The sequence below is a fragment of the Antechinus flavipes genome, chromosome 5 (assembly GCF_016432865.1).
Source record: "Antechinus flavipes isolate AdamAnt ecotype Samford, QLD, Australia chromosome 5, AdamAnt_v2, whole genome shotgun sequence".
Lineage (NCBI taxonomy): Eukaryota > Metazoa > Chordata > Mammalia > Dasyuromorphia > Dasyuridae > Antechinus > Antechinus flavipes.
In genome coordinates, this window is record NC_067402.1 from 42452603 (window position 1) to 42473406 (window position 20804).

At 36.7% G+C, this 20804-nt stretch overlaps 1 protein-coding gene across 3 annotated transcripts in view; it reads right to left on the reverse strand.

The window, feature by feature from the left end:
* ULK4 (unc-51 like kinase 4) overlaps nt 1–20804 on the reverse strand; it is a 627233-nt gene that overhangs the window by 459223 nt on the left and 147206 nt on the right. For all 3 annotated transcript variants that reach the window (XM_051961226.1, XM_051961225.1, XM_051961224.1), the window contains exons 20-21: nt 15244–15405; nt 8091–8273 (exon numbers count right to left, since the gene is read on the reverse strand). In XM_051961226.1, the coding sequence (XP_051817186.1) occupies nt 8091–8273; nt 15244–15405 (345 nt within the window). The remainder of the gene's footprint in view (nt 1–8090; nt 8274–15243; nt 15406–20804) is intronic.

The window sequence follows — 20804 nt, forward strand, 5'->3', positions numbered from 1 at the left end:
TATTTGTTTCCATTGGTAAAGTAAATTGTGTTAAACCACAAAGGCCAAAGTTCTTATTGAGAATTGGTATATAATTGTTTGAATTTCTTAGAACAGCATATTCTAAATCCTATTCAGGGTTGGGAGGAAGACTGGTTGGGAAACTTTTACAAAAAAAAAAATGAAAAAAAGCTATTTTTCTAAGCCTTATTACTCAATAACAGGTTGTCCAATTAACTTCAAACTTTTTCATTCAAAATCCTCTTTTGCCTCAGGCCAAGCATAAGGAGCTTTAACTTGAACGGAGCTCCCAAGGATAAAACATTTTGTGAACATTAGGAAAGGGTCAAAAAAGGTCTCATAAAAGAAATTTTCTTCAGGCTTCATTCCAAAAAAAAAAAATTATACCTTACAGCAAGGGAATACTGACCCAGATGAACAACACAGAGATCTGATTCTCGGAATATGTATAACCCATCAATTAGATCACTTTTTCAATTCTTTACTCTTTCTACTATAAAATAGTTTATTATTATTGCCAAAATATTTCCTTTTGAAAGATTTATGTGATGGTGTTGAACTTTAGCTGTTTTTTGTACTCTCTTCCAATTCCGGTGGTAATACTCAAGAATACTCTAAACCCAAGACCTGATGATTCTTTCCATGATCAGTCATGTTAGGTCTTTCCTTGTGTATTATAAACTAGGTATATGTCAATTTCATTAGCTTAAGGAAAAATCCCACTGGCAAATGTAACTATCGGAAATGTTTTTTCTTTCACTCAACTTCTAAATGACATGAACCTAGACAAAAAAAGTGTTGGATTACCAAATCCTGCCCCCCCCCCCCAAAAAAAAAAAAAAAAAAAAAAAAAACTCCAGATATACAATACAGGACTGGGCAGATCCTGATGATACAATTCTCCTCAAAAATTTTCAACTATTTGTATATGTGGGGATACTAGGAACCAAATCAAAAACCCTGAGCACCACCCCCCTCCCCATGATAAAGCAAGGAAAGAAGCCTCCCAGTTTCTTCACCTCCAGGAGGGACATCACTTTCATGTGCAAAGGCACAACTCATCCCAATCAGTGACTCTTGTTTGGCTCTTATACATCCAAGCCAGGTTCACAGCTACCTGCAAATGATCTGTCTACTTCCAGATAGGAGTTTTAACCTGCCACCACCCCAATCATCACCAGTAGCCCTGGAAGCAGTGGAGAGAATACTGCAAAATAAAACCTCGCTGTACCTTTAGAAGGCACTCCTGACAAAAGATGCAATGCTGAAATTTCTCCAGGGATCAATACTTTTAGATAAGCTAAAGAAAGTACACAAAAAAATGAAGTCCAAAAGGCAAATAAGACGATCCCTTTCACAGATATAATTTTTTTTCTTCCACAAAGATATTTTCCATCAATACTTTTTATTTCAAATCATAAAGTTACTGAAAATTTCCCCAGAAATCAACCTTGACCAGCATTTTTAAAAATGAGGTAAGGATATAAGAGAGACATTAACCAAAAAAGAAAAAAAAAAGATCCTTTTGAATGCTATCATGTTCTCATTTACACAATTCTATGTGTTTGTGTATGTGTCTAATTCCCACCAAAACCTTCAGTTTCAATGATCAAAGCTGCTTCTAGCCTAACTCAAATCAAACCTTTACTTTAAAAGCTGTAACTTGTGATAATCTCTAAAAATAACTTACTGTGATCCTATAACCTTAAAAAGAAGGGGTAAGACAAAGCGAGGAAAACATAAATTTGTCAGTGATTTCAAAGATCCTCCTGCATATAAAGCTATTGGATGTTACAGCAGAAGAGTTAAAAGGGCTTAAATTAATGCAGGAAGTAATGATGGAGTTGTGACCATGCATTTAATACAACTCTAAGCCATAGTACTTTGGGCCTATATGATTTTCAACAGATCTATTTGAATTTGAAAACACTGATAAAATCAGGATATTCTATTTAAAAAATTCTTTATTTAAAAGTAAAAATTAGCTAGTTCAAAATAAATTCTCTTATGATGATTAACTATAGAGGGTAATAATATAGTTTAAGCAAACTTAAATTGTACTAAATATTATCATAATCCAATATATACTTGCTAAAGACCTTCCCAGAAAATTGATAATATTTCATCTAATCATAATAATTGCCGTTTATATATCATTTTAAGATGTGCGATGAGCTTTCTATATTTTACCTAATTGATACTTAAACCCTCTACAGGACCTACACAGGCATTATTGTTCCCATTTTACAGATGGGAAAATAAAGGTTGAAAGAAGTCAATGACTTACCCAATGTTACACAGGTAATAAAGAGTTAAGTCTGGCTAGTCTGCTAAACAGAAGTCTATAAAATATACTGTTTTAAATGAATAAATTTTCTAGTTTAGCATATCTGAAAAATATTTGGTATTTTTCAAAACATAACTCAAGTGCCACATGAAGCCTCTTCCTAATCATTCCAGCTGCCAGTGCCCGGCCCATGAAAATTACTAATATTTATTTTCTTTATAATTATATGAAGAACAGGGAAGTAAACTTTAGATTTCAATAAAACAGAAAACTTCTAGATGAAGAAACTCTAGCAATGCCTTTTTTCATCTTCTTTACAACTTATTCTCTAAGAGGGTTAACCGTGTACGTATGCATAAGGCATTGTGGAATAATAATTTGAGAACTGATAGGCAAAGTATCAGGACAGATAGTAAGATCCCAAGGACCTTGGGGATTAATGGCAGAACAGATTGTCTCTACCAAAAATGAGATGTTGGAAAGAGAGCAGTGGATTTAAGGGTCAAAGTGGGGAAGGGCTCTGGATCATCTCAGGCAGAGGTAGAGATAATCAGATGAGCATCTGAGCATGAATCAATGGGGATGAATTTGGGGAAGTAGATTTACAACTCCCTATGGGGACAGCTCCTGGTGCCAGTCCCTCATTATGCTACCTATTCTCTATGATAATTCAAGTTTTTTAAAAGATTTTTTATTGCCTGATGAATTCATTGGCTTCTACTTGATCTACTTGATCCTAATTTTCAAGGAGTTTGTTGCTTGAATAAGGCTTTGACATTCTTGTACGATTCCCTTTGCAATTCTTTTATCCCTCACTCATCTTTCTGTTCCAAATTTTTCCTCTAGTTTCATTTTTCTCTCTCATTTAATTTATAAAAGCATTTTAAGTTAAAAAAAATTCTTGCTTCAACTCTTCCAGGAATTCTACTTGAACTTGCACACAAACTGTGTTTTTCTTTGAGAACTTGCTTGTAAAAGTTTTGGCGTCATTCTCTTCCTCCAGATCTGTGTCTTGAAGATCTCTGTTCTCATAAGATGATTTTTTTGATGGTGGAATTCATTTTCGTTAACTCACTCTCCCAGCCTACTTCTTCACTTCATGCTTTTTGTTAGGGCTGGGTTTTGTTGTATTTCTGGAAGAAAGATCTGGAATGATCCCATTGCTGCTTTTGAAGGGTACTGAGTGTTGTTATGGGCAGCTTCATGGCAGAGTGGATAGAGTATTGGGTCTGGAGTCAGGAAGACTCATCTTTCATAGTTCAAATCTGCCCTCAGACACTTCCTAACTATGTGAGCCTGGGCAAGTCACTTAACCCTGTTTGTCTCAGTTTTCTCATCTGCAAAATGAGCTAGAGAAAGAAATGGCAAACTACTCTTGGAGTTGCCAAGAAAACTCCAAGGAGGGTCATAAAGAATCGGACAATACTCAAAAAATAACTTGAACCATCACAACAACAAAAGTGTTATTATTGCACACTCTCAGGAACAATCCAGCCTAGGGACCCACAAGTTTTTAGTGTTTCCAAAATAGTCTACTCTGGAACAAGTATGGCCAATGGCCCTCTATTTTCTGACCTTAGTTTAAGTCTAAAAAACAAGTCAATGGGCCTGTACCATCTGGACTTCAGTAAACTGCTATATGATTCAGCTCCTGCTATCCAACTGGAAAGACTGGCTGTTTCACCTCCAGAACTATTTATGCCCAAAATTTAGCTCTAGCTATTAAGCTCTCTTTCTTAATTATCATCCTGTAAATGGCCTTGAGGAATAATTGGGCTAGAGCATGAAAATTAAACAGGACTTAATATGTTAAAAAGTTAATTTGCCATTTAGTGTCCAGATTATGCTATGCAACTAACAGAAATGGCCATTGGGCCACACCATCAATTCACATATAGCTGGGCTCAGAATTGAAGAAGGAAAAGAGCATGCTAGACTGCTTTTCTAAATTGTCTAGAATGATTGAGACCGATTTCCTAACAGTTAAAAACTTGACTTGATAACATCAATATGGTTCTGATAACATCACACAGTTGCAATGAACAGTACAACCAGAATCTGGAAAAAATCAAAATTTGAGGCAAACCCAAGAACATTTATGAGACACGTGTGGGACACAAGGAGGCCGAAGCACATCACCTCATGTGACAGACATAAAAGACATCAGCTGGGAAATGTATGATCAGAAAAGTCAGAGGGCAGGCCCAACTGGAATACCCCAAAAAGTGAACTAAGAGGAAGGACTGAGAGCTCAATTGATGCACTGGTATTCACAATGTGGCCCACAAGCAAGAGCTCCTGACTTTCTCTGTGGCATGGAGCTCCTGGCAATTCCTTCCCAGAATAAGATCCTTACATGCACAAAATAAAACAAACAGGATTACAAACTGTTTTGAAATACAATTTTCAACATGCTCTTTAAAAAAGTAAATTCAAGAACATTAGGCTTAGAATGTTCAGCCTAAACAAAGTAGATCTTCAAAGAAACACCAATTGAAGGGCACAGTCCAAAATGGCACCAGGTGAGAAGGGTGTCCTCACCCACCATTAAAGAGATCCCAAATGTACTGCAAGACTGAAGGATTACGTACTGAGAGGCAAAGCTGCTTATTGTCACCAACCATGAGTATACATCAAAGTATTATTATTAATAAAAAGTAACAAAATAAATTTTTATATATTAAATTACACATTTTATTTCTCTAAAAATATATTTAAGTTTGCTTACCAATAATAAAGAACGTACAAAAATGTATATTGATTTTATTTTTTCTCCTTTCAGTAAGTTATTCAATTGTTCATGGAACAGATCCTGATCTGTACTGAAAGTAAATAAATGCTTTTCCTTACCAAAAATACTTGAGCACAAAAGAAGTGGGTTTTTTTTCTAGTATTGTAAGAATGACAGAATGATAAAAAGAAGAAACTTTGGAAGAATTTTAGTAACAATAATAAATACAAAGTATGGAGGAAATACCTCTTTCCTACACTTCATAAAATTAAGTCTATTAACAAGGAAATAAGAGCAAATTCACAGAGGATTAATACCAATCTATGGCTTTTCCATAGGCTCAACAAACACAGAATACTGCCAATTATTTATGATAATGGAATGCATAAGGTCAGGAATGCAATGATAAGATAGGTGACTATATTTGAACTTAGAAATCAAAACTAGTTGAATTCAAACATTGAATATCAGATGAGTTTAGTCTGTAAATGGCAATGTTGTATTGGTATTTGTATAATAAAATCAAGGAAATCTGTAATCACTTACTCTTACCCCCACCTTTTAACACACCACAGCCTTGAGATAATGACGGCAAAAGGAGGATGAAGTCAAGTTTCCTCCCTTTCTCTTTGGTGTTCACCACCAAACTACCAGGCCCATGCCAAAGCGGTCAGAAATGTCACAGCTACCAGGGTGTGAAAGGCGGCAGAGCAGTGGGATGCTCGACCAGGGCCCATATCGTCCCTGGACCACAAGGAGTGAGTCCCAATCTCTGAATCTCAGTTTCCCCAACTGTAAGGTGGGGCTTCAAAGGGTTGTTGTGGAAACCAAATGGGTTCTGGCACAGAGAGTACTTGCCAAATGTTCGTTGTTGGCAGTTTATTGTTCATCTTCATTCTCAAAGAGGACCAGTGACATTGGGAGGGGGTGGCTTGACTTGTTAGTGACAATGGCCCAGGATGCAGTGGGAGACTTTGTAATAATCCCTCCCAGGTTATGAGGAGAGCATCAGACAGGGTCTTTCTGAAGAAAGGTAAGAAGGGAGCATAAAAGCCTATCTGGGGGACAGATAAATGGCACAATGAAGAGATCTCTGGTCCTGGAGTCAAGAGGACCCGAGTTCAAATCTGGGCCCAGATACTTACTGCCTATGTGACTCTGGACGAGTCACTTAGTCCCAATGCCTCAAAAAAAATTCTAACCAACCAACCAAAAACAATAACAAGAAATTATCTGGGTGGCCAGAAACTATTGGCAACAGAGGAGATGGAAACCAAAAGAAAAATATAGAACAGACAATGGGAGCACTAGGGACAATATTGCTATTGCTTAAATATTTCCTTCCCCAAAATGGGCATATGGAACAAAAACAGCTTCATTGAAGAAATATATTTTAAACGAGGTGATCAACAAGACTCAGTCTCTTCTGTCTTTAAAATTTTATGCTTTCTATGATTCCAAGGATTTAAATTGTTTTGCTAAAATTAACTGGCCTTCATTTCTAAAATATATAGAGAATTGACTCGAATTTATAAGAATACAAGCATTCTCCACTTGATAAATGGTCAAAGAATATGAACAGACAATTTTCAGATAATGAAATTAAAGCCATTTCTAGTCATATGGAAAATGCTTTAAATCATTATTGATCAGAGAAATGCAAATTAAGACACTTTTGAGATACCACCTCACACTTCTCAGACTGACAAAAATGACAGGAAAAGATAATGGAGGGGATATGGAAACACTGAGACACTAATACATTGTTGGTGGAATTGTGAACTGATTCAACCATTCTGGAGAGCAATATAAAACAATGCCCAACGGGCTATCAAACTGTGCATATCCTTTAATCCAGCAGTGTTTGTACTGGGCCTTAATCCTAAAAAGATCATAAAAAAGGGAAAAGACACATGTGCAAAAATATTTGTGGTAGCCCTTTTTTGTAGTGGCAAGAAACTGGAAACTGAGTGGATACCCATTAGTTGGAGAATGGTTGAGTAAGTTATAGTAGATGAATATTATAGAATATTATTGTTCTATAAGAAATGAGCAGCAGGATAATTTCAGAAAGGCCTGGAGAGATTTATATGAACTGATGCTAAGTGAAATAAATAGAACCAACAGAACATTGTACAGAATAAAGCAAGATTATGTGATGATCAATTCTGATGGACATGACTCTACAACAATGAGGTGATTCAGGGCAATTCCAATAGATTTGTGATAGGGAGAGGCATTCTCATCGAGATAGAGAACTGTTGGGACTGAATGTCTGGAAAAACATAGTTTTTTTCACTTGTTTTGTTATTGTTTGCTTGCTTTTTTCCCTTTCTCATTTTATTTCCTTTTTGATCTAATTATTTTTTGTGCAGCATAATAAATGTGGAAATACGTATAGAACTACACATATTCAATAGATATTGGATTACTTGCTGTCTAGGGGAGGAGGGGAAGGGAAAGGGAGGGAGGAAAATTGGAGTACAAGGTTTTTGCAAGGGTAAATGTTGAAAATTATCTTAGCATTTATTTTGAAAATAAAAAGCTATCTTTAAAAACATAAATAAACAAAATTAACTGGCCTTGCCTTTTTCAGAAAAAAAGAACAGCATAATGGGAAGATGACTAAGGCATTAATGTTGTTTTCAATTACTAGTACCCTGGTTTAGGCTGAACACTGTTATGCTAAAGAATGTTCCAGAGGAAGCTGACCAGGGTTGTGAAAGATTTTACCTTTCATTCCATAAGATTTGTTGAATGACCTGAGGTTGTTTAATTGAGAGAAGAGAAAATGGAGGAGAAAATTGGTACTTGTCTGTACTTATCTTAAAGGTTATCATGAAGGAGAGGAGAATTAGTCTTATTCTGTTTGTCCTCAGTGGTTACATCCAGTAATAATTGATGGGACTGCAAAGATGCTAAAATTTAGGCTGAATATGTGGAAAATATTCACCTCTTATGATCTGGTAATAGTAAAAGTCATAAGGAGAAAGAAAGGGAGAGGGAAAAAATAAAACAAAAAAAGCAAAACTTGAATGCAATCTGCAATGTAGAGCAAATGAAAAATCCAACCTTTTCTTGAATGAGTCTCTGAAGGTGAATTCCACATGACAACATGGCAGTGAACAAGGTCAGCATGTACTGCTGCACTTTGCAGATGGCAGATGCCAAGGAGTTGATGACTGAAGTCAGGCCCACCTTTTCAATCACATTCTGGAAAGCGTTAGGGGAATGGCGCGTGATCCTGCACAGAGCCTGGGCAGACAGAAAAGCAGCTTTATTAGATAATCTATTTGTATTACCATGTTCCCCAAGTGAAATTTATCTTGGGTAAGCAGCAAGTGTTGCCATATTTTGTTCTTCCTCTCTTCCCTTTATTATAAAAGGAAGATGGAAGAAATTAATGAATTTTATATGAAGCAATAACTCGACTCTCAAATTAGGAAATATAGACTTTGCATTCAATTTTTTTTGATTTATTAACTAAATATGTTAGATACCATTTCAACCTTGTATTAAGACAAATAGCTAATTCACAAACCTTCTGTACTGGGAGAAATCTAAACTTTGAGTGAATTATTTATAGTTTTATTAAAGCATTTATTATAATAAACGTGGAATATTCCGCCTGCAATTTAAACTACAATTCTAATTTATAATCAAAAGTTATTTAAATGTAAAAGTGGATATTAGAAATGCTAATATGCTGATTGAGATGAAGCTGACAATAAGATGAGGAGGGAAAGGAAGGGGGAATAGGAGACTTTTCTAAAGAAACATGATTTGTTTCAGATTAGAGTAACTGTCATAGGCAGCTACCCCCCAAAACATAAATAAATAAATAAATAAAAGTGCACACTGCTACCAGCAATGAGGCAATCAGACAGAGTTTGAAAGCAGGGGGCAGATGCTGAAGAAAATTTCTCCAAAACCTAGAAAGGAAGATTTACTAAGGGAAGGGCTGGGAAGAATTTAGAGAACAGAACAGCCAGATTGCAGTTCAGGTGAAACAGTTTGAGCTGAATCTGCCAGCCAACTGCTATACACAAGTCAACCTAAAACATCAGGGTACCCAGAGAGACAGACAGGAGGAAGCACATGGCAGGCAAGTCGCACACTCTCAACCACCATGTCCTCTCTGGCCTGGATGGAAACAGCCCAGAACCTGGAGTCCCAGAGCTCAAGATCTCCCCTATCTACTCAGCCTCAGCAGCCACCGCCCAGGGAATCAATCGACCTTGGGGCAGAGCCACACTAGCAAGTGGCTCTCGGGTGCCCCTGTCCCCACCTCTTCAGTAGCTATGACCATTAAGTTTAGAAAAGAACGTTCTAGCTCCTAAAGAACCTGGCACTTTCATCGGAAATGGGTAATGGTTTTATCAATGGAAATTACACTACAGAAGAGGTACTATCCTCAGCTTTGCCCCTACTGCACTCTAAGGACCATGGCTCTGATCTCTCAGAGTTGCCCCTTGTTTCCCCCATCAGAATATGAGCTCCTCGGGAACAGGCTGTCTTGCTTTTCTATATCTCATTTTATTGCACTTCACTTTATTGCAAGTTGCAGGTAATGCTATTTGGGAGAGAGAGGGAGAGAAGGAAATCACCACAGCCAGTTCAATCTTCAGCAACCACCACCCTGATCTGTCAGAGCAAAATCTTTCAGCAGTAAAGATTATGGCTTTCACTGATGGTTCAGATGATGATTAGCATTCTTTTGCAATAAAGTATTTTTAATAAGGTACACTGAGGGTTTTTCCAGACATAATACTATCGCACATTCAATAGGCTACAGTATAGTGTAAACAAAAATTTTATATGCACTAGGAAACCAAAAAACAGTTTGACTTGCTTTATTGAAATATTCACTTTATTGCAGTGGTCTAAAGCCAAATCCACGAGGTACACTTGAATATCCCAAGTATTTAACACTATTCTTTTCACTTAATAAATGCTTTCTCATATATTCTTACTTGAAAGGAAGGACTGATAGAAGGAACTATAAAACCCTGACCTTGGCCTGAAATCAATTAGTCAACAAAATGCTACTATATGCCAGGCATTTTTCTAGAGAATGGCGATTAAAAAAAAGACAAATGAAATAGTCCCTACCCTCAAATTCTATGGAGAAACAACACACACACACATAGAAGTATGTACAAAATACATGCAAAGTAACTTCTGGGGGAAACATAGAAAGGACCTAGTGGGTTCCAAGATCAAGAAAGACTTTCTTCCATTGGGGGACAAAACTGAGCTGTTCTTTGACGGAGGTCAGGTATTCTAAGAAGTGGGGGTGACAAAGGGGAACCTTCCAGGCTGGGAGCCATGGAAATAGGAAAGGAAATATATGTGTGAGAATGAAAAGTGTGTAATGGCCAGAATGAAAATGTATAAAGGTGTACAATGGAGACAAGGTGGATTTATAAAGTAACATCCAAATGGCTGTAAATACTTAATAAAAATAGTTCATATTGAAAGAAAGCTTTATGCTGACCCCCTGTGAGGTGAAGAGTGCATTATTACGCTCATTTTACACATAAGGAATCTGAAATTCATCTGGCTAAGGCCCTGATCACACAGTTCAGGGCCAGAACCAAGATTCACAGTGAGATCTACTTGTTCCAAGTGAAATCTTGTTTCACAGCAAGTAACTTCTCTCCTTACTTCCTCCTCACCAAATAGCCTCACATTAGTTGTATAGAACCCATTAGTTGTATAGAGCCCATTTATTTTAAAAAAGGGGGGGGCCTCAATACAACACAATACAAAAAATTTAGACAATACTATATATACAACATAACACAATATAAAATATCCAATACAACACAACATAATATAATATAGTATAGTACACTACAGTACAATACAATACAATGGAAAGGCCCAAGTTCCAAAGTTGCGATCTTTAGAGATGAAATGCCCATAAATCATTTTTAGCATAATTTCATCTCAGAAGGTAGAAAAGAGGACAAATTCCACAGAACAGATTAGAGAGAGACAGAAATAAAAATCTGGAAACGAAAATTAAAATTAGTGTTATTCCTATTAGAGAAATTATAAGTATAATATGAAGAGAGAGGAAAAAAGAACATGTTAAATAGGATCCGATTACAGAAAGCTGTAATTAGGGCATTTGAAAAGTTTCAAAAATGGAGTTTGTAATGAATCTAAGAAAACTATCCTCTGTGAAACCAAAAGAGAATTGTTTAATTATTTTTTAACCCAAGGACAAAAAAGAATGAAGGAGCATTTTAAATGGATTCCCTAAGGATCTCACCACAATCAGAATGTTTTCAAATAAATTAAGAGTTTTCCCAACAGTGATTTCGACACAGAGAAACAATCAGTCTCATTAGCATTGTAAAGATTCTTGGAGCAGCTGGCGCAGCAAAACTTGACTTTCTATTGATACAAAATCCCTATCCAATTAAAATGGAGGAACTTCTTGGTAAAACGGTTTCTCTAGACTAGTTATAAACACAGGATTCAAAGCCTTATTAGGATCGACTAAAATGCCTCCTCTTTAGAATGTTGTTTGAAAGCCCAGTAGGTTTTCCATTTTGAAAAACATATAGCAGATTTACATTTAATGGAAAATAACCTCTCAAAAGGCTTTTGAGTCTTGATTTCAGTATCTATGGAAGGCTTCTAAGTAATTGAGGGGAAGTAGAGTTTTAAAGGCACGTTAAGGGCTTATATTTAAGTAATAATAAAAAAAAATCTATGATTCTAAAGCCTTAATCTAAGAGATTAAATGGCTAAAGTAAATTTTTCAGGATTTAATTTGGACACTAAAAGGAACTAACGGTTTATAAATAATGCAGGGGGAAAAAAGAACATGTTGTGTTCTTCCTAAAAATATCATTCTCTTGGAATTTACTCATTTGTGCAGTTTTCCAAGAAAGAGAGGAGTTCAAAATTGAAGACTATATGTCTGAGAAATATAAGTGAATGCATTTAAGGAAGAAAAAGCTAAAGAATTCTTTTGATTTGCTCTTGAGTGATTTCATATATCAAATGTATGGAATAGGACATTTATTATTCATCACTACTAAAATAATGTTCACAAAAATGGTTTTCTTCACAAGTGTCCTATTGTTCTAAGCATCTTTTCTAGTTGCAGTTAATTCTCTCTAATGGCCATTTAATTAAAGCAGTTTCCCCAGTCTAACGAGTATGGTTTCCAAAACATACAAGGAAGGGTTCCCTGCAGGACATGTGAATCTATAAACCACCTTCCTTGATCCAGCACAGCTACTGATGGTTCTTTGGAGGTGCAGAAGAAGGAAGAAGCTTCCAAAGCGAGATGGTAAAAAGATCAATAATAGTATCATTAACACCTCTAGATTTAGAGAACTTTGGGAAGCATGGAGAGAGAGGAGATCAATGTCCCTGGACACAGGGCTTCCCAGCAGATCCAGAGAAGGAGCAACCTCTACCAAGACTATTGGGTCATATCAGCAGAAGAATGGCTGAATAAATTGTGGTATATGAATGTTACGGAATATTATTGTTCTGTAAGAAATGACCAGCAGGATAAATACAGAGAGGCTTGGAAAGACTTACATGAACTGATGCTGAGTGAAATGAGGAGGACTCGGAGATCATTATACACGACAATAACAAGATTATGTGCTGATCAACTCTGATGGACGTGGCTCCTTTCAACAATGAAGTAATTCAGATCAATTTTCAATACACTTATGATGGGGAGAACCATTTGCAACCAGGAAGAGGGTTATGGGGACTGAAGAGGATCACAACGTAGTATTTTCACTTTTGCTTGCTTTTTTTCCCCTTCCTCATTTTTTCCCCTTTTGATCTGATTTTTCTTGTGCAACATGATAAATGTGAAAATGTTTAGACAATTGCACTTTTTTTTTTTAATCTATATTGGAATACCTGTTGCCTAGGGGAGAATAGAGATGGGAAGGTAGGTAGAAAAATTTAGAACACAAAGTTTATACAAGGGTGAAGGCTGAGAATTCTCTTTGCATGCATTTTGAAAATAAAAGGCTATTTAAAAAAAATTAAGATGAAAAAGCTAATTTTTCCTCAAAAAAAAAAAAAAAAAAAAAAAAAAAAAGGACTACTAGCCAGGCATCCCCAGGTTCAGAGGGGTTCCTTCCTCAGGAACCTTTAAAATCACACCCAGCACTGACCAGTCTGCCAATGAGATCTTGTGCTTATTCCAAAGCCACAAACTCAAGAGGAATGCCATTACTGTGGAGAAAACCTAATGAAGATGTGGAAAACGGGGTTACTGCTGTGGTCCAGGACTGACCAGGGCTTTGGTCTCAGGAAGCCCCTGTGACTCTAGAAGGGCCTGTCCCAGTCCTGCCAGCGCTCAGGATGTCCGTAACTGGGGCGCCCATCCTCCCCCGGTCCTTCTCTCGGCAGAGACCTGAAGGACCCCAGGGTCCTTGTCCTCCCCTCACAAGTGCTCAAAGCACTCAGGGGGTCATTCTTGCTGAGAACAAGCGTGGGAGACTCGGAGATCTGGCTGAGCCGTCACAGCTAGCCGGAGCAGCGGCTAGGTCGGAACCGGCCCTGGGAACTCCAAGCTCCTTTGGGAATCCAGTGCCGGGATTGGTTAACTACGGCGAACTAAGATCCACGGTGGCAGAGGTACGAGCCAAGTCACCATGGCGAAGCCGTGCCAGGGGGAGCAACGGCCTGGGACAGCCACGGGCCAACACGCTCAGGGGAGAGGAGGCTCAGCCAGAACCCTGAGACACCAAAGGGAGCCTGATCTGGGACCGCCTGCAAAGTCCCCAAGTACTGTCCTCAATACATGGCACAAGGGGAGTCACCGCGGAGAGAGTGCTGAGCCTGAGTTCAAATCTCACCTCAGCTACTCCCTCACGGCATCATCTAAATCCTCTGCCTCTTGTCCTCATCTGTAAAATGGAGCTAACCTGATTCCCAGGACTATGCTGAGAAAAAATGAAATAACGTCTGTGAAATGTTTTGCAAAACCCAAAGCATGAAATAAATGTGAGCTATTATCAATAAGTCCATCTTACTGATGTTTTCTGCAGGAGAGTATTCAACCATTGTGAGCAGATAATTAATTCAACATGGGCTGTCAGGGCTTGGAATTAAGAGCAGGGAAGGGTCCAAAGAACAGATGAAGCTGGCTTTTTCCTACTCTCACATACACCTCCCTCCCCCCCCCCCCCCCAGCACCATCTACTGGGATCTCTATAATCCTCTTAAAATTTCCCACCAAGAGGGGAAGTGGGAAAAGAGACACGGCTGGTGGAGCTGTGAACTGATTCAACCATTCTAGAGAGCAATTTGGAACTATGGCCCAAGGGCTATGAAACCTTTGATCCAGCAGTGTCACTACTAGGTCTGTAACCCAAAGAGGCAAAAGACAAAAAGGAAAAGGACGTATTTGTACAAAAATATTTATAGCGGCTTTTAAAGTGATGGCAAAGAATTGGAAATTGAAGCAATATCCATCAAATGGGAAATGGTTGAACAAGTTATGCTATATGGTTGTGACAGAATACTCTTGTGCTTTAAGGAATGACAAGCAAAATGTTCTCAGAAAAACCTGGAAAGATTTACATGAACTGATGCAAAGTGAAATGAGAAAACCAGGAGAACTATACATAGTAACAGCAAAATTGAATACAATGATCAATGGTGAAAGATTCAGCTCTTCTCTGCAATACAGTGATCCAAGGCAATGCCCTAAGGAGTTTTGAGGGAAAATGCAATCCACCTCCAAAGGAAAAAAAATTGCTAAGAGTCTGAATTCTGATCAAAGCATATTTCTTTAACTTTTAAAATTTTTCTTCAGCTTTTTTTGTGGACTGTATTTTCTTTCGCAATATGGCTAATATGAAAATGTGTTTTGCAACACTGCACAACCTATGCCAAATTGCTTGCCTTCTCAATGAAGAAGGAGGGGAAAAGAAGGGAGATGACAGAATCGGGAACTCAAAGTTTTATGCAACAAATGTTAAAAATTATTTTTACATGTAATTGGGGAAATAAAATATTTAATTCATCAAAATAGAAAAGAAAAACTTCCCACCAATCCCTTGGTAGATTTCCCATCTGAGCAGAAGGAAAATATGATTTCTGTGGTCTTATTATGGATGCCCAAGCATCTTCATTCCTATCCCCACCCTTCTGTCACCACAAAATTCACTCAGTGTGAATTCATACTAATGAACCTGAGAATATGGTAATACAGAGGGAATCTCACCGATATAGCTGTTATCCTTAGAGAGTCTATAGTGGAATGTTTGAAGAGGTACCATAAAACCGGTCCAATTTCCCCTGTGATAAAGCCTTGGGCTTGGACAGAAAAGGTAGTACAGACGTTCTCAATAATTTTTGCTGCCATATGATTCACAATACGTTCTTCCTAGAGAAAGACAGGAGAAAAAGGAAAATTATGATTTTATATCAGAAACATATTCATGTTTTCATAATTCACAGGGATTTGATGAAGGAAAAATCCAGAAGAAAAATCCCAAAAAAATACAGGTGAGTAAACTCTTTCCTGGGTGTGAATTTGCTATTTTGAGAGGAATGTTAATTCTTTTGGCTTACTGGGGAACTCTAATACCCTACTCATTTAGCTATTGGTTCTAGTGCAAGAAATGACTGAAATAAATCTCATTCCTTTTCACAAAAAATAAAAACCCAACCTAAGAAAAAAATCCTAGGAAAATGAAGCTAGCCAGATATGATTTGGAAGATAACTGGAATGAAAATGATGTTTCATTGAGGCTCCCAAAGTGGAGGAAGGTCCCCAGAAGTGACAGCAGGTTAGCAGGTGCAACAGCATCCCTCCCAGGGTTGACCAATTAGTCTTGCATAACAGCTGGGCTGCACAGAAATGTACTTACTACCTTAAAGATGCATAAGCGTTACTCAGAAGAAAAAGTGAATAATCATTTTTTTTCCCAAGTTAAACCTGAACAGAGACTCCTAATAAGCTGGGGACAAAAGTATGTTAACAAAAAATAAAAATATTTGGCTCAAAAATTTCCAATGTGGCTAAGAAGACATGCATGGTCATGCAGATGGTGGTCATTAAATCACATCCATTTGGAGGACCTCCAAAAATGCTGAAAAAGGGAAGGACTATGCATATCTATGTTTAACCAGAAAAAAAGCCCATACCCAGAAGGCTTTCCACCCTCACCTCCTACCTTTGGCATCTCTGGCTTCAGCCAGGACTTACCTCAAAATGCCATCTTCTGCAAATGACCAACCATTTATAATTCCTATTCCAGCCTTCCCCTCACTGGAGGCTTTCCCTCCAGAGTGATATCCTTCTATTCAACATATACCTGTATGTTCCTCTTTACTTCTATGTTGCCTCCTTCAGGAGAGAAATTTTTTTTTTTAACTTTCCTGGGTTCTCGAAGTCCAAGTTAAACATGGACAGGGCCTGGGAAGTCCTTCTGAGTTCAGAAGGAATTATGCTTGTACCCATGGGTGATCTGCAAGTCATCTCAAGTGTGAGGTTGATTTAAAGATTTTTGTCAACAGCAGTAGAAGAATTTTTTTCAATCCCAGCAACCACAACACCCTCTGATAAGACATCATAACCCATTAGTAGAGGGAATATATACATCAAAGAAATCCTCTCTCTCAAAAAAACTAAATTATGCCTATCGTATGTCCAAGAATCACTTTTCTTGATAAATAAATAACATGATAAATACTTTTAAACTATTTTGTTAAATAGTATTTTTTCCATTTACATATTAAAATAATTTTCAACATTCCAAGAATTACTTTCAAATAAAACAAATTTGGAATTAAAAAAAATACAAATTTGCTACTTGTAGCAAATTAGGCCTTCATTACATGCACAAAAAGATAAATAACTTTAAAACCTATCTATCAGGATAGTTGTCTCTCCACTGCACTCAGTGGAGGTAATAGGCTTTTATTGTTTGACTTGGCTTGTGTCTAACAGAGGAGCAAGGAATAGATATGAAGATGTCACACTGGCCTCATACTTATAACTGAAATGCTATCCCTCTTTTATTCTACAATATCCAAAGCTGTTAGGGACATCACTACATAATCCTGAAGATGTATATAACAAACAATTCATCTTATTAGAAAGTCATGGATGTATATGATATTCACCACCTCAAGGCGAATCCATAATGATTGAATGATGTTACAAGAGTGTTCGTGGTGGACAATATTTGGTCTTATATCAGTAAAAATGTCTTTATTTCTGAATAGTAGGACCCTAATGAGCTTGTATAAAAAGCTAGGAGTAGATATATCCACTCTAAATACATGATACTATAAACAGAAAGGCAAATATTTGGTTGTTGGGAGATGACTGCTAATATATCACCCCAAAGCGTATTTGATCTGGTGCTGTTGAGCCAGCATTTTTCTTTTGTCATTCTTTATTTTCTATTACTTTCATAAAATGGAAGGGCTAGAATTAAGAGTTGTGACATATCTTGACAAGAATTATGCTTTATGTTATATCCAAGACAATTTTTATTTTAAAAAAATCCTATGACTTAATATGACTGTAAAACATGATGCGAATGTCTGTGAGTGCCACATCTCTAGGGAAAAATTATTCCCTTCTACTAATTGAAAGCTAATGCTAGAGTAATTATAATTATGCGATGCCATTGCTGATAAGTAGTTTAAAAACTTTTGAGGTGAAATATCTCTCCAATATTTGCTCCTAAAATCACCGGCAATGGGATGCTATCTTTGCAACCACAATGGCAACGTCCTACTCTATTGATTCCCATGTCACTCATAACTTGGATGGTGATTTAATAAGGGAAAAAGGAACACATGCACTCTGGGGACTTGGTCTGTCAGCTCTGTAACACACATAACTTTATACTCATAATGTCTCATAATGGCCAAATTTAATTGATTTTTCCCTTAGGTTCCCTCCCACCTTCCATATTACCGCCCCCCAAAAAAAATCCAAGTATCTCTCTGATTGCTGGGATTAATGTTCAGTGTCATGGCTACATGCTAATGAAAGAAATAACAATACATATGTTCACAAATTATTATGCACAACCTAATGGTGAACAGACAAATGGCAAAGCAGTCACACAAATGACTGTTTACATATAATTAAGAATATACATAATCTTCTGTGCTTTCTCTTTCACCTCTAGGTGAAAAAGAAAGGAGACATTCAATGCTGAAGTACTTTAACGTATAAAATTACACAGATCCATGGAAAAGTGGTAGGATCACATGGGAAGACTCTAACTTGCTGTTTTCCTTAGAATAAAAGAATGCAGATGAACTAGTGATTTCTCACAGGTGCTGTTCTGGAGGCAGGGTCATGGGCTACTGATGTCTCCACCACCAACTCTGCTGATGAGCAGCTGTGGAGAATCCCCTCATGTTTAACAAATCGGGTCCCTTCACTGCACGTTACTAAGGAAGAGAACTCAAATCTCTTCCTGTCAAAGCAAGGCCAAACCAGCTTTTCTTTTGGGCAGCAGCCTGTGCCCTAAAGGTGCAATCATTCTCCCGCACTTGCTGTTCTGATGCACAAAGATGCTGAAGTTGCTAACCCACTGTGAAGATAACATGAAATTTGAATTGATTTTCCCAGTTGTGGTGACTGATTTGTACTTATTGAAGTCTCTGACCCAGGCAGCCCAAAATGGTCAAAGGAATTAAGAGATAATCTTGGAACATCTGTGAACCCAATTGTTCCTTAAGCTGTTTACATATCTAATTGTGACCTTGGTTAGGAGCATAGTCTATCCAAATAGGCTCATCAAATTTTCAGAGGACATAAACGTTTATTTTACTGAATATTCTTATATAATAAATTCTTTATGTAATGTAATTACATCTGGCATATTCAAGGTGTTCTAAATGTCTTAGTGCAGTAGGACTGTACTTGTCTCTTAAATCCATTTAAGTTTTAAACTGAACTAAGACTTTGGGGACATCCTATTTATATATAAGTATTCACTCATTCTGATACTTGTAACAATGTAGATTAAATAATGTATTTAACACACTTATTTATAAGCAAAACTTTTTTGAGGGGGAGGAACCTGGAACATTTAGATGAATAAGCCATTTGTAATGCCAGATAACCAATCATTTCAATGCCTTGGCTAAAAGAGAGGTGAGGTAAAGGGGTGGGGGACATTTATTGTGCTCTATAAACTCAATGAGGCTGTCACACTAATTCAATTTACTGCCATCTGAGATCAGCTTTCTTAGCTCCTCTGGGATCTAAGTATATAAACATCAAGACTTGTACCATTTTCTGGTTAATTAACTCTGTGGAAAGAGAGAATGAGCTAAACTAATATTTAGCCCTGTAAAGGGAAGGTACCATATTGTCATATTATAGGAACTAAGGCCATGATAGTTGGGGAGGTGAGAAGGATGGATCTAAAAGACGAGATTAAGGAGTTTTCAAACACAGACTACATTCAGATGTCCTAGGACTATGAACTCTGTACAAGATGAATTATATCCATGAATGAATTCTACAATATTTGAAATAAAATTATCAAATAAAATATTTTTTTAAAAACTACTTTCAGTTCAGTTTTTCTTTAAGATTTAAATGAGGAAAAAAAGAGGTATTAATCTGGATTAGATTATACCTTCAATCAGCATAGAAGCTTCCTACAGAAAAGTTATGCTTTAAAGAGATTATGTATTTCTAACATCTAGTAGAGTTATGGCTTAAAAATCAGATTTACTGTAATTAGATTGAAACCTGTCTAGAAAAAAGAACAAATTTAGAAGTATAAAAAAAATGAACATTGTAAACTATGAGAATCAGAATAATTCATAAAATAATTCATAAAAATTATAATTCATAAAAAACAAAAATTAAGACTTCCATTAAAATTTTTAAATGACCTCCTTTTCTTATCTATTCCTATTGGATTTATAAGTTTTTCTCTGAAGAGCCTGAGTGTATCAAAGCTATAAACCTTCCAAAATGGAAATTATATCTGAAAACAAAATCAGTACAACCAAGATTACAAGGGAAGAAAAGGGAAAAAGAGATGCATAAGCAGTCATCAAAAACATATTGTACTGGCTAAGAAATAAGAGTGGTGGATGAAGGAGTACGTTAGATACATATGACACAATAATCAACAACTATAGTCTAGTATTTGATAAACCCCACAACTCCAGCTTCTGGGATAAGAACTCACTATATTTCACAAAAATCATATGTCAGAAACTCAGCATAGACCTGCATCTCACACCCATATCAAAATAAGGTCAAAATGGGTATATGATTTAGGCATAAAGAGTAATACTATAAGCAAATTAGAGAGCAAAGGATAGTTTACCTCTTTGGAGAAGGGAGGAATTAAATAAGGCCAAGAAGAACAAGAGAATAATTTAAAATGCAAAATGGACAACACCAATTATGTTAAATTAAAAAAAGTTTTGTACAAACAAAACCAACACAGCCAAAATTAGAAGGGAAGCACTAAGCTAAGAAAAAAAAAAAAAATATATATATATATATATAGCCAGTCTTTCTGATAAAGACCTTATTTCTAAAATATATAAAGGACTGTGTCAAATTTATAAGAATACAAGTCATTCCTCAATTGATAAATGATCAAAGGATATGAACAGACAATTTTCAGGTGAAGAAATTAAAGCATCTATGCTCATGTGAAAAATGCTCTAAATCACTATTAGAGAAATGAGAATTAAAACATCTCTTAGATACCACTTCATACCTCTGCAATTAGTTAAAATGATAGAAAAGATATTGACAAATGTTGGGGGGGGGGGGGA